This window comes from Platalea leucorodia (assembly GCF_965183815.1).
Source record: "Platalea leucorodia genome assembly, chromosome: 9".
Taxonomy (NCBI): Eukaryota; Metazoa; Chordata; class Aves; order Pelecaniformes; family Threskiornithidae; genus Platalea; species Platalea leucorodia.
This window is the reverse complement of record NC_138831.1, coordinates 19,974,412-19,989,320: the sequence shown is the minus strand read 5'-3', so window position 1 is coordinate 19,989,320 and position 14,909 is coordinate 19,974,412. Positions and strand designations below refer to the sequence as shown.

At 46.9% G+C, this 14,909-nt stretch overlaps 1 protein-coding gene across 2 annotated transcripts in view; it reads right to left on the bottom strand.

Moving 5' to 3' along the window:
- The window catches only part of HEMK1 (HemK methyltransferase 1, mitochondrial release factors N(5)-glutamine), a 32,383-nt gene that overhangs the window by 16,978 nt on the left and 496 nt on the right, over positions 1-14,909 (bottom strand). For both annotated transcript variants that reach the window (XR_014229185.1, XM_082321587.1), the window contains exons 2-4: positions 12,627-13,073; positions 12,079-12,170; positions 9,455-9,548 (exon numbers count right to left, since the gene is read on the bottom strand). Coding sequence is in view for 1 of the 2 variants with exons in the window: in XM_082321587.1 (XP_082177713.1) it covers positions 9,455-9,548; positions 12,079-12,170; positions 12,627-12,917 (477 nt within the window). In the remaining variant the exon portion in view is untranslated. The remainder of the gene's footprint in view (positions 1-9,454; positions 9,549-12,078; positions 12,171-12,626; positions 13,074-14,909) is intronic.

Here is a 14,909-nt window from a genome sequence, read left to right as displayed (position 1 = left end):
TGTCTTTGCCAGAAGTTAATTTAAAAATCTACAGGGAAAAATGTGGGACATCCTTAGGAAGCAGAAGGATATCTGGTCCTGACTAGCAAAGGAAGAGCTTGCAAGGACTAGAAGAGACCTATCGCCTGCGGTTCCATACAGAGGGGACACAAATATTTGCTTTCCATGCTACTTAATTTCCAGCACTCAGAGGTTCTCAAGCTTTTGTCTCTTAGCCAAGCCACTCACAGCCTGCTCTCACCTTGTGATTCCAGGAAGTCTTGCTTCACTGCCAGATTTGCCCTAAGTTCACACTGTCATTTATTTGGGTTCCCCCCCCCCCCCCCCATCTTCTCTGTTGAGTGAAACAAATGCAAAACTTTGCAAATACCCACAGCTTCCCATGAGCCTCTGCCTCACCCTTCCACCCACAGCTCCTGTTCCCCAGCCCCCCCCAGCCCACACTCATGTTCTGACAGGTTCTTGGTATTACCTCCCCCTCCCTGCAGCCAGGTCTCTAGTTCACTGTATTTCTTGGAACCGCAGCTGCACAAAGAAAGCGTGAGGACACCATCTGCCAGCACCCAAACCACAAGCTCCACAGCTGCACAGCTCCAACCAGCAGACAGGACAAGGTCAGGCAGCTTTCAGCACCAAGACAGTCGGGAGGAAACAGCAGAGATTCTTGCTGCTCAGCGGTGGCTACGGAGCTGCGCGGAAGCCCAGCATTGAGGCAATCGTGCTACAGTCCAACAACAGTGAATGACCCATGTGATGTTTCTGCGATTAAAAGTACAAGGCTAAGAAAAACAAGAGGAGGGGAGGAATGGGAAAGGCAAGGGTGGAGGTCACAAATTCACACTGCACTCCCTAGAAGCACCCTTTTTTCGCACCCCGCATGCTCTGGGGAAAGCAGGGAAGACAAGGTTCCAGGGGTACAAGCCAGGGTTGCAAGAAGCTCTAACTTCCCAGCTCAGCAAACAGAACAAGGAAAGCAAAAGACACATGAAAACCTGGGTAACCTTCTCTCTGCTCTCGCACACTTCCTGGGAATGTTTTACTTATTTGTGTGCTTTCCAGAAACTTCTGTTCTCAGAATCCAGGACTTCCCATAGAGCTTGATCTGATATTAACCAAATCACCCCTCCCTCCTGTTTGTCCACTTGGCTGCCAATCAACACATGACAAAACACCAGGAAGCCAAGCTGGAAACCTAACTCCATGGCAATGGCCCTCCTTCCAAAACCAAGCCACCAAGCCAGCCCACTGCCTAGCGGGCAGGCAGGCTATGGCATTTTTCTCCTGGGCTCTTCTGCCTGGCACTGCAGTAGGAAAGAGAAAATGTTGCACAAAGCCCATGAAACTCCCCCTTTTGTATGGAAAGCAAAACACCAGAATAACTCCAGAAGGAGCCACTGATCCTGAAAGAAAAGGTGGCTTTAGGCAGAAGCAATGACAGGCAAACAGATAAAGGCACGCCTAATACTGAGGAAGGGGTTTGGCTTCTCTGTCACACAGCAGAAGCAGCTCCTATGTGTCAGGGCACATGCCAAGAGCTGTTTCATCTGTTGGAGGAGAGGCTGACAGCACCCAGAAATGACTTTACCAAAAGGCAGCAACCTTTGCAACCCATATGTGCTAGTGCCCAAGAGAAATTACCACAGTTGTCACATCTAAACTTAGCCATGCCCAAGAGGGGCAAGAAGAGTGGATCAAAGTCACTGTAAAATGTCCGTACCTCAGGTCTCCAGCACAAACTTCAATCTAGGCACATCTCTCCAGAATCAAGGCATTTTCTTTCTCTGCATATATTGGTATTGACCGCTGCCGGATACAGCATCTAGACAGATGCGCTGGTACAGCTCGCTAATCCCTAGCTCCGAAATTCCAGTTACTTGGGTGTCTGAGAGAAGCTTGCAGGAAGGAAATAGATCCTTTTTCCCTGTTCATGTGGGAATTGCCTCGAGTCTCATCCCTCCTGTTACAGCCATTCTATAGTTTGTTTTTCTCCAGTTCTAGTCCTAAATCTTGCTCTAACTGCTGGTGAGCTAAGTTACTCAGCTGAAATTCACAGAAACAGAGACCCTCTTTCAATCAGAAAAGGAAGATTAAAAGGCTGAAGACTTCATAAAGTTCTTTTAGGGCCAAAAAAATAAAGGCATTACCAACATGGAGATCTGTGAGAACATTAGGAAAGTCTATGTAAGTTAACCTGGGGAACAGGTTTGTGCATGACTTAAAGGAACAGCTGTTGCCTTCCCTGCCTTCAGCACAGATTTTAGCTTTGAATTTATATTTTTGAATCTGTCCTGGAAATCATCAACTTTGAAGTAATCCTCTGCACTAGCACAGCCTTTTTTTCTTACATAGGAAGCCAGGAGAAACTACTGCCGTAGTTCATCTTGGCCAGTTAGCCAGGAACAATCCTGTTTCTTCCTCTGTTTCCTTTTGAACAAGAAGAAATCCGTCCTGGGAAAACATCCTGTCCTGATTTTAAAGTAGCCAGCAATAGACTCCTGCTAAACTGTTTCAGTAATTAATTATGCTATCTGGTAAAGATGCGCACCTTTTCTTCTGGCCTGCATTTATAGTGCTTATTATACACTTGTCTACGAAACCAAAGAGACTTCTGTTATGAAATTTCTGCTCCCTGTGCCAGATAATTAACCCCTAACCTTGTCTTTGATGAGCTAAACAGTCTTTCACAACAAGGCACATTTTTCCACCTGTTAATCCACCTACTGGTTCTTCTCCTAACCTCGTTTTCCATTTCTTTCTTGATCAACCAGTCAGTAATGTAACTGGACATAATATTTTTGCAACTATTCCACTACTGCAGTACACAGATTATTTAATCCTGCTACTTGTACCTGGCGATCCCCTGTTAATACACACAAGGATCACATTAGCCTGCTGGGCAGCCCACTGAAAATGGGTGCTCGTGGCCAGCCAATATCCCTAAGAGCCCCAAACCTTTCTCCAAGCTCTTCTGGCAGGGGAAGCCTCTCAGCCACAAGGCACAGGCTGCATTATTTATTTCTGCATATATGATCCTATTAAACACTTGTGCCTAGCTCAAAGGGCAATTCCAATTGCTCTGCAGCAACAACAGGTTCCCTTCATAATTCCCATTCCCCAGCCTCTGTGCCACAGCCTGCTTCCAGAGAATACTGTTTTTCTCCAACATACTGATAAAATATAACCTATTATATGGGCAAAATCTGATCTATGTGAGGCCACAACAGCAGTGCTCCAATTTTAGCACATTTGTTTACAGCTACATTTTGACAGATAGCAGTTAATTTTTGATCTATTAAATAGTGCCTTATTGCATTTATGTTCAATATACCTTACAGGAGTCTATATATATTTCAAGAAAGGACCTTAAGCTACATACAAGATATACTTCCTTTTCATTTGCCAGATTGGGAAGCCAGTGACACAGAAAGGAGAAGCAGCCTTCCTTTAAAGAGACAACTGGTCAGAGGCAAAACTATAAAAAAAAAAGCCAATCTCCTGACTCCTGATCCATGGCTGTACTCCACTGGACAATGGTGACCTTTTGAACTTTCTGAAAAGTAACCATCTGTGGCAATGAAATTACGGAAATGAAAGGCCATTCTGCATCAAAAGCTTCCTTTTAGCACTGATTAAAACAGAAAATGTGTACACTGCTTTGACATAAAGCACTGAAGAAAGGCCCCACCTTGCAATCTGTATATTTGCATATACATGTCAGGAAGCAAAAATCCCTTCTCTGTGTGCTTGACCTTCTTGAAAGGTTAATGATTATGTTTAGCTAGAAGTAAAGTTAAACTTCATGAAAGGTTTCTCTGAGTAAATCTTTGCCTAAAGGGCTTTTGCAGAACACCCCAGCACAATGACTGCCATTCAGCTGACAGATGCACGCAAACAGCAATGGTTTCAGTGCATTGAGCATGTTATCCTGGGAAAGAAGTAGTCTATCTTGGGAAACAAGTTAAAAGCTTAAATATCATAGGTGGAAAAAGAATTGATTAGACAGCGACAGGACTAAAAATTACAAATGCTATAGAGACCATGAATGGTTTGTGTGTTACATACTAAGAAGTAAGGGATTTCCTGTTAAATGAGCAGGCAGCATCAGAAGCAAAGAAAATAATTTTCCCACTTAAAATACAAAATTAGAATGATTCACTGTCAGGTGATGTCATGGAGGCTAGACACAGACAGACTCAAAAGAGGATTAAACAAATTAATGGAGGACAGATCCATTAGTGATTATGAAGCAGGATGGCCTCAAATCCAGCTCTGGCTAACAACAGCCCTTAGCTGCCAACTATCAAAAGAAAGGGGGATCCTTCCATACCTATCTTTTCCCTTGTAATTTTGGCCCCACCAACTGCTCCAAGCCCTGACCACAGTATATTGAACTAGACAGACCAATATAGTCTGACACGCTGTGTCTTTTTTTTCTTGCTCTCACAGGAGATTGCAGCCCCAATCTTTTTTGCATGACTACTGAAAAATGTTCAGCATGGCACAGACTTGTAATTTCTTTCCCTAAGATGTCTCCCAGGCTAAACAAACATCTTCACCCTACAGTGTGTCCCCCCTTACAGGGCAATGGACTGTTCTCATGACACAGCCACCACAACAAAGCCAAGACAGAAAAAAAATTATGTAGGGCCTGTGCTCGTGCTGAGATCACAACAGGTCAAGGAGGTGTCACCAGGGGACTCCTGGGTGGCCTGAGAGTCAGAGGGGATAGTGGGACTCTCACAATCCTCCCAAGCAGAACTGGAGCTCTCCTCCCAGCAGCTTTCCTCCAGCAAAAACAAAAACTCAATATCCGAGAATCTGACTACCCACACAGTAGCTGCAAGGGATAAAAGGAGACCATTTTTGTTTCCACTGAACAAATAAGCCTTCATTTGCTTTAAAACACAGCATCTGAGAGAGGAGGGGATCAAAACACGAGAAATCCTGTAATAATCAGTAAGAAATAGTGCCATCAGGAACTCCGGGAGCCTAAGCTTGGAGTGCCCTCTAGGGGTACAGGGCAGGTGAGCCGCATACCCCGAACTACTTCCCTCCGAGAGGTCCTGGACCAAAACTAAACCTTTCCTTAACGAAGTCATGGTGAGGCTTCATTTAGCCTGTATTTTTGCCTGTACAAAAAAAGGAGTTATGTATCCACGGTCGGCTGGGTTCTCCTTCTCTTTGTCCTATTTTTCCTCTGATTTACAGTGCTGCTGCAATGGTAACACAGCCTGAGTTTTAGAAAGCCTTGCTTTGGGATGAGGACAATCACATAACAAAGATAATTCACGAGATGGAGCACACCCCTAAACTTTGGCCCAAACACCTCCCCGTTGCAGAAACCTGGCTCCGATAGTCACACGAGGAAAGCAGGCAGGACGCTGGGTTCCGCAAGCCCTTGCAAACCCAGTCAGTGCTTGCAGCAGCAAGTCCAAAGCTTTGCTCACAGAGGGCCAGGTAACTGGAGGAAGGCGAAACTGAGGACTGCTTAACGAAACTCTCTTCCAACACAGTGTGCCTGTGCTCACAGAAGTATCTACCAGCCCTGCATGCCAATAAGTTATGACTGAATGCAATCAGCTTTGTAGTCCCGTTCTCAGAGCTTAAATGAGACCTGTTAGTTTCCTAATTTTGGCTGCCTGTCCCGTCCCCTCCCCAGCCAGATTCCCACAGAACAGAAGAACGAAGCCACATGTGCTGAAAAAATATTCCCAGAGGGAACGCACAGGAGAGGGCTCAGCTACCAGAGAGAACAAAACATACTACTATAAAGGGGCAAGTTTCACACAGGGCAAAACTAAGCAGCCAACTGAGCTCTCTCTCTGCATGTGTGTCTGTCCCCAGGAATGAAACAATGCTGGTGTTTTATGTCATACTGTGTTTGCCTTCGTGCCATTACCAACACGCCTGAGAGCAAGAGTCACAAGCCTCCTGTTGTAACCATAGAATAAAATGTGCATCATAGAGATGGCTCCTCTTCTTCTCAGACTTCAAAATCAACAAGCAGGAGCATTTGCAGAAGCTGCACAACTATAACTAGGAAGCAAATTTTGCGGCTGCTTGTGTATCTGCACCAACAAGTCAATTTAGGGAGCCACATTTACTCAGCCAAGGACAAGACATGCCATGTGGCATGAGTGTGCAGTCACAGATAAGCAACTTGAACCTGGGATATAAATGTTGATAATGAACTGCTTCCTAAAGAACAAGGATTATTTACAGATATTATTTGGTGAAAAATTTCAGCTCTATTGGTTTTAAGAATGCTGCAGACAAATGCTAAATAGAAAGAGAGCAACAAATGCAACTAACTTCAGTATTTTTGAAAGGAGATGTTTCCACTGCAGTTTTAAAGTCCACTGAAGTCTGATGAAACAAAACATAGGCACACTCCAACCCAACCACACCCCACAGAGCTCTGAGTCAGAGACAACCAACTTTTCCTTCTGCTAGGAAGGAAAGGATCTGGACACCAACTCACTTTGTGCAACAGGTTCCCCACAGTACGTGGTTCCTGGAAGCAGCACATGCCTAAAGCAATGTCCTGCCAGGTGCTGCTAAATAGGTGGATCTTGTCCCCATGCTCTTCCTGTCCAAGTAACCTCCCCAGCACCACATCACAAGAAAACTCTCAGCTGCCAACAGAGCTCCATTAGCACTAATAAACGTGCTAAAAATGTGCCTTCATAGTAAGTACCGTAACACATCAAATAAAGTTTTCCCAGAGAGACAATGTTTGGGTTAAGCTGTTTATGCTACATTTTTGCACCAGGGTATGTTAAGTGGTTTCAAACACAGCAGTTACACAGCACTGCATTTCAGTTTGGGCCAATGTAGATGCTTTTACCAAAATCACGCATGTGGGTGCAATTAACAACATTCTTAGGCATTAGCCACCCTGGCTTCCACTCCACACAATAGGCCTTTGAAGCCTGGCACTGCACAGAGAGTTCTCCCTGGTTTTAATGCTCACGTTGCATCCACGAATTAATGGGGAGTTAGAGGTTGGAAATATTCTCTTGAATCAGCCAGAGCAGAAATACTGTTGACAATAACAAAGCTAACCATTGCTGGGCTCCCACTGGCAAAACTATTCCTTAGAGCCCTATCTCCAAACTCCTATCTCCTCCAGGCTGGGGGAGGAGTGGCTGGAGAGCTGTCTGGCGGAAAAGGACCTGGGGGTGCTGGTTGACAGCCGCCTGAACATGAGCCAGCAGTGTGCTCAGGTGGCCAAGAGGGCCAATGGCATCCTGGCCTGGCCTGTATCAAGAATAGTGTGGCCAGCAGGACCAGGGAGGTGATAGTGCCCCTGTCATCGGCACTGGTGAGGCCGCACCTCAAGTACTGTGTTCAGCTTTGGGCCCCTCACTACAAGAAGGACATTGAGGTGCTGGAGCGTGTCCAAAGAAGGGCAACAAAGTTGGTGAAGGGTCTGGAGCACAAGTCCTGTGAGGAGCAGCTGAGGGAGCTGGGCTTGTTTAGTCTGGAGAAGAGGAGGCTGAGGGGAGACCTTCTCGCTCTCTACAACTACCTGAAAGGAGGCTGTAGCGAGGAGGGGGTCGGTCTCTTCTCCCTAGTAACGAGTGATAGGATGAGAGGAAACGGCCTCAAGCTGCACCAGGGGAGGTTTAGGTTGGATATCAGGAAAAACTTCTTCACCGAAAGGATGGTCAAGCACTGGAACAGGCTGCCCAGGGAAGTGGTTGAGTCTCCATCCCTGGAGGTATTTAAAGAACGGATAGATACGGTGCTTGAAGACATGGTACAGATGGACTTGGCAGTGACAGGTTAACGGTTGGACTCAATGATCTTAAGGGTCTTTTCCAACCTTGACGATTCTATGATTCTATGATTAACTGCCACAGAGTGGTCAAACCCAGACACAACAGAGAGCTCACACCTTCTCTGGACACAAGCATCATCACTATGATTCAGGGCACAGCAGGCTCTCAATGAGATGCTGCTGATGCCCCACACCAAATCAAGACTCTGGTTCTGAATATTCTTCTACAGGCTGAGATGAGACGATGTCTACGTGGTAGTTGTGCTGATTCCCACTAAATTATCTGGAACCCTCTCCTGGATTTCAGTAGCGCTCTCTTCTAAAAGGGCACAAGGGAAGCACAGGCTGTCTTCGTCTTTTAACTTCTGTGTAATAAAAGGTGTCAGATGAAGGATTCTGCAGACTGCATCCTCTCTTTAGCGAGCTGCTGCTTTCTTCATACATTCCCAATGCTATCCCTTCCCCAGAAAAAGCAAAGGTGGTCTTCCCATCTCCAAAGCCCGCTCAGTCCTTGGCATCTCTTCTGACACTGTCAGTAGGGGACATTCTGTCTGAATGAGCCTTTTCATTCTTTTTACAGCATGGGTCCCTACTTATAGAGACCTGAGCAGAGGGCCACCAGCACATCACAGCAGTCACAAAGCAGCAGGCAAACGACTGAAGAAATGACTATAAGACTGAAACAGGTTTAAGCTTCTGGGACTCCTGAATGGATAAGCTATGGAGACCACTTCATGTCCAAAAGTTAACACAGGCTCCAAAAGAAAACAAATTCTCAGGGCAGGGGGAGAACCAACCCTAAACCAAAAAAAACCCCTCACAAAACCACAAACCTCCTGAGGATTAACAAACAGAAAGACTTCCTTGCTAGGACGGTCCATGAGCTGAAAGCTAGGCTACTGTCAAGGAAAGTGTCACCATGTAGTTCTTAGGCTTTTCCCTAGCAGCAGGAACACTGAGGAAAATGGGAGTTTTAACTTGATCATGTATGGCTGTCCTTTACATTCTTACGACTGACATTCATATTTAATTCCAGCCCAGGTCAGAACTTAACTTACCCTTCAGTTTCCAGTGTTTGTTTTGTTTTCGTTCAGGAAACAACCCTTCAGTTTCCAGTGTTTGTCCAGAAACCGCTGTGGAGCCATCAGACAGGTGGTAGGTGCCATTTCCTACCAGCCTGCACTGGTTTAGTCCGCACATGGACAAACAAGCTCTCTGGAGTCCATTACCGTCCTCCAGTAGCAGCTTTCTATTACTCCAGGATTTTGCTAACAACTTTTGGATGACTTAGAGATTCTTGCCCTTCTGTCAAAGTACTAAGCCACTGGGATATAGCAGTACAGGTTTTGAACTTCTAGGAGTCATTACTATAGCAGAAATAAGGAAAGAAAGCCAAGTCCTTCCATCAATGGAGATGGATCTCTGTGTAATTAAGTGATACGCTAGCTTGCAACATCTCTTGCTCCGAGCCAGGAGGCAAAGTTCACCAGCATCAGTTCCAGATCACAAGCTTAGAATCACCCTCTGTTCTAAAAGAAGTGGAGTGGTCTGACCTCCTCATCACTACAACCTCACGATATACATAGCACCTTCGTAGCAATGCTGTGATTGTATTGAATGATGTAATTCACAGATTCAAGCCTGCCCCTGCCACGTTCCCCACATTCATACCTCTGTTTCAGGCCGAGGAATAAATACTGGTGGTCTCATCTTCAGAGTCAGGTCCTGAAAGTCCCACTCACCAAGCACATACTGCACCGGCATTCTGTGGCAGGCAAAAGCAAGTGTGAACACTTTAGGACTCCACTCCATAACATAGAAAAGCTCTCAATACCATGCTTACCTCATTACTAACCACACAATCCTTCTGAAGGTGAGCACCTAGACACCCCTGAGGCTCCCAACTGCATGTGCAATGTGTGTGTGCACTCCAAGGGAGCTGTGGGAGCTCCATTCCCACAAGAGAGTTTGTTATCAAGCACTGGACCCGGGGAACTCCAGGCCAGTCAGCCTCACCTCGATACTGGGGAAAGCGATAGAACAAATAGTCCTAGAGATTGTTTCCAGACATACTAAGTACAGGAAGGTGACTGGGAGTAGTCAGCATGGATTTACAACGGGGAAACCCTTCCTGACTAACCTAATAGCCACCCATGACACAATGACTAACTCAGTGCATGAGGAGAGAGTAATCAATACTGTTCATCTAGACTTTCCTAAGGCTTTTGATACTGTCTCCCATAACATCCTCATATACAAGCTGATGAAGTATGGACTAGATAAATGAGTTGGACTGAAAATTGTCTGAACTGGCAGGCTGAGAGGGCTGCGTTCAGTGGCACAAAGTCCAGCTAAGGCCGATCACTAGTGGAGTACCCCTGGGTTTAATAGTGGGGCCAATATAGCATAACATCTTCATTAATGATCTGGATAAAGGGACAGAGAATACCCTTGGCATGTCTGCAGATGATAGAAAATTGGGAGGAGTGGTTAATAGACCTACTTTTCAGAGGAACATCAGGAGGCTGGAGAAATGGGCTGACAGGAACCTCATGAAATTCAGCAAAGGGTAATGTTAAGTCCTATAAACTGGGGAGGAATAACCCCATGCACCAGTACAGGCTGGGGGCCAACCAGCTGGACAGCAGCCTTGCAGATAAAGGCCCTGGAGATCGAGTGGACAAGTTGACCATGAGCCAGCAATGTGCCCTTGCAGCAAAGACGACCAGTGGTTTTCTGGGCTGCATTAGGCAGAGCATTGCCAGAAGATCAAGGGAGGGGATGCTTCCCCTCTATTCAGCACTGGTAGGAAACATCTGGAGTGCTGGGCTCCCAGTACAGGAGAGACATGGGCATACTGGAGCAAGTCCAACAAATAGCCATTAAGATGATTAAGGGATTGGAGCATCAACACACCAGGAGAGACTGAGAGCTGGGACAGTTTAGCCTTGAGAAGGGAAGGCTCAGGCTAGGGCGGCAGGGGAGGGAAATCTCATCAATAACCATATGTATCTGGTGAGATGGAGTAAAGCAGACGGAGCCTGACTCTTTTCAGTGGTATTCAGTGAAAAGGCAGGCAAAGGGCACAGACTGAAATACAGAAAATTCCACTTAAACCTAAGAACCACTCGCTTTTTTTTTTTTTTCCTTTTATTTTTTTAAACACTGTGAGGGTGGTCAAACACTGGAACAAGCTGTCCAGAGAGGTTGCATAGTATCTATCTTTGGATATATTAAAAACCGAATTGGGCATGCCTCTGAGCAATTTGCTCTAGTTGATCCTGCTTTGAGCAGGGGGGTGGACTAGATTTCCAGAGGTCCCTGTCAGCCTCCAAGAGTCTATGAATTTTGGGGCCATGTTTTCAGCTGCTGTGAGGCACCATACTTCACTTCTTCATGTAGAACAGCAGAGATTTGTTGCAACCTTAACAGCACTTAAGACAGAGCAATTTGCAAGCCAGACAGCTCTGGGAAGTTTGCATTTCTGCTCCTAAGACAAGACTCAAGAGCAGCAGGACAATTTCAGGCAAGATCAACTCAGATCCTACAAACAGTAACCACTGCTAATACACTGACTCCCTGAGAAACTCTCACATCCTATTCTGCATAAGACGTGACAAGATTAATCCGCACGGCAGAAGGATGATCCACATCATAACCCCACTCATGTAAACAAGCAGGAGGATGCTGCCTCCAAACATGTTCTCAGGCATCTCCCACTCTTCCAAATGATCCAAGTTCCTGAATATTTCCTCTCCCCACACACTACTCCCCAGGTCCAGCCTGATTCCAAGTCGCTCCTTCACACCAAACCCATTTAATTTTTGCGCTAAGACAACCCCACAGGCGGAGCAAGCAAATGGAGGCCAAATGGAGACCAAAGATACCTCTAAACACCAGGGAAATCCCTGGCAGGCAAAGCCTAGAAAGGAAAGCACAGCAACACCACAGACCAGTATAGGACTGGCAGCTGAAGAGAGTGCTGAATCAGACAGAAAGGAACAAGGCTAAATTTTGTAAGCACAGAAGGGCTTCATGAAAATGTACCCAACTCAGAGTATTCCCAGTTTCCTGCTCCTCTGCAACATCCCTTAAACCCTCCTTGCTCCCAGACAGGACAGAGGTGATTTGCTACCTGACATCAACAGCAAATGCCCATCACTTGAGTCACAGCACTGCTACTTGACATGTCAGCTGCTAATGGTCTTCTGCCTTCTCTCTGCTACCATTCTTCAGGCTGCATTAAGATTGAAGGAAAACCCTCCAAAGGAACAGCTGTAAGAGGATCCTCCTACCTTTCTAGTCGCTTGTTGCTCAGCTGCTGGATTTGCTCCTGCTGCACTGCTGTAAGCGGAGCGTGGAGGCTTTTGGAGTTCAAGCTCTGAAACTGAAGACAAGGTCACTTTAAAACCTGCCCGCTGGTGCCACTTCAGTGTCCTCTGCACCCTCCCAAGGACATCCTCCAGGGAGACCCAACATGCTGACAAACACATATGCCTGGGACTGCTGGAAACCACAAATGATCAGGAGAACCTACCTGCATGTTTAAAAACAAACCTGTACAACTGTTCTTCTGCTACTTTTCAGGGCTCAGAAGAATAGGTAAAATTAAAAATCATTCCACCAAGCAAGTCAGAGTACAGTGTGGGTGTATGGGTTACATTTTAGCCTCCGCAAAAGAAGGCATTTAAGAGACCCCAAGTGTTCTACTGGCATTAATAAACTATGCCTCACCCTCTCTGCCATCTCAGGTAGGGAAAAGTTGTTCTACTTCCTGTAAGTGAGATAAAAAGGTAAGGGATTCAACCAAAATGACAAAGACCTTATTCTTCTAGTACTTAACTGTTTTTGCTCCCAGGACAAACGACACAATATATTCACTGGATTCTCGTGCTTCAGGGATCCCATTTGTGTTGAACACCTTCTGCCAGTACTTGACCGCATCAGTGGCAGTCACACACCCAGGTCTTGCACTGCAGCCCTGCCTCAGAGATGACCGCTTTGGACTGAGGACAGGACCTTTACTTTGACTCAATCCCCCTGGCAGGCACTGAGGTGAGAGGCCCAACAACCTCCTGAGCAGTGGGTGGGTGAGGCATCTCATTGTTGCAAAATCCGTTCCTGGCTTCCACATGTGTTCCTTGTTGCCATCAGCTGATCTCGTCAGTGCTGAGACTGACAGGACATTTGGTGCTACCACAAGCCACTGTGGTTAAGCACCAACTGACCACAGTCAGTGGATTCTCCTCAGGGCAGCACAAAAATGGCACTGGTTTGCAGCTCTTCTGGTCTAGAAAAGGAGGCAAGAGCACAGCCTGAATCCCTCGGGCTAGCAAATCACAGGTTCCCCTCTGACAGAATGCCCTAATCCCAGCCCACAGGTACAATATCAATTACTCACACCCTAAGAATAATAAAGGATTACCCCAAGAAAGACTCAGGTGACAGCTAACCAGTTCTGCCACTGCAATCCATTTCTTCGCAGAGCTGCCCATCTCCCTAGGCCAGAGCTACAAGGAGGCCAGTCCATGCCCACGGCAAGGCAGAAGCAAGTGTGCCTACACACAGGCACAGCACTCCTGCCTGTTCTTGGTCCCAGAAAGCCACAGACATACCAGTCTTCAGCTCCAGCCCTTGGCTCTGCACTCCATGAGTGGGTCACCCTGGTTCCCTTCAGGAAGACCTTCAGTCTCTCCTAGATTGTTTCTTCTATTCCTCCCTCTGTTCATAAACCACAAGTCCTAGGTTAGCGGGTGTGCTCACAGAAGACCTTGACTCCATGGGTCAAGGGTCTTCCACACTGTCACCATCCCCAGAGAGCAGACAAGGGGCCGGAGAGCCAGGGCTGAGCTGCTAAGAGCAAGGGAAGGAGAAAAGCTCACAAAGTACAACTAGAGGGAAGAGAAACACTTGAAAGATGCAAAGGCCAGAAAAGGCAAACCCTGCCAGAGGGGAGAACAGACACAGCCAGACAGAGAGGGAAGAAAAACAAACAAGATGACTGCAGGAGACAAAGGAGATGAAACTTTACAAACTAGATGCTGCATATCACACTTGGAACTGTGTTTCAATGGAGACAAACAGAACAACAACCCCACTTTCCTGCTGTGATCCATCAGAAATGAGGGCCCCCCTCACTCCTGACTCATAGTCCCTGGAGCCACTGTGGGTTTCCCTGAGCGCCCATTCCCACTCCTCTATTGATGGCTGCTTTTCGTCGCTGTCTCAGAGAGGCCACAACCTCCCCTCCTCCAATTCTTCCAGAAAACCACCACACAAACAACTAAATACCTCTCCCGAGCAGGCGGCAGCACCCAGGGTGGGTGGCTCTCTGCCCTGTAGGAGGGCTGCTGCAGGGAGATCTGGGGGGGGGCTGGGTCAGCTCGCACCTGGGCAAATGTTGGCACTGAACCCCTGCAGCAGCCCTGGACCCTGCTGCATGGGGCACCTGCACAGGCAGCAGCGTGGGGCCTGCCCTGCTCTTGCTGCACAGTGAAACTGCGGAAAGAGTCAGGCCTCCACTGCCCTCCTTTGCAAAATCAAACCAAACGCAGCCCAGGGAAGCAGCAGAGGGAATATCCTGCAGCAAAGATCTCGAGATTGGCTTACGTGCTACCTCCTGGCAAAGGGATGGGTGCTCTAAGAGCCCAAGGATCCCCTTCTTACCATCTTCATTATCCCCAGCAGAGATAAGCAGCCCTACGAAAACGTGCCTTTATGTTATGCATAAGCAGTCTGACAGCTACAGTCTTTACGCAAGCAGCTCCCTACTCCAAGGCCCTGTTTTGGGGGACTGCCACAATAGGAACACTAAAGGAATAAAACATTAACCATTAGTGTTGTTAGGGAGGCAGGTAAGACTTTAATTGGCCATGGCTGGAATGATGCTGCCACTACTGTCATTATTAATAAAGGAGACCAGCTACTGATGTGAGGTGCCTGCCAAGAACAGGCCCTGCGTGCTACTTCTTGGTACAAATACCTGTTTGCACACAGGCAGAGAATAGATTTTTTTTCCTGCAGTTCTGTGGTTCGGTCCATTCAACCCCCCGCTCCCCACTCGCTGTAGCCCAAAACGTACGCTGGAGGCCATCGAAAGGCACGGCCTGGCCCCTGCCCTATGCTC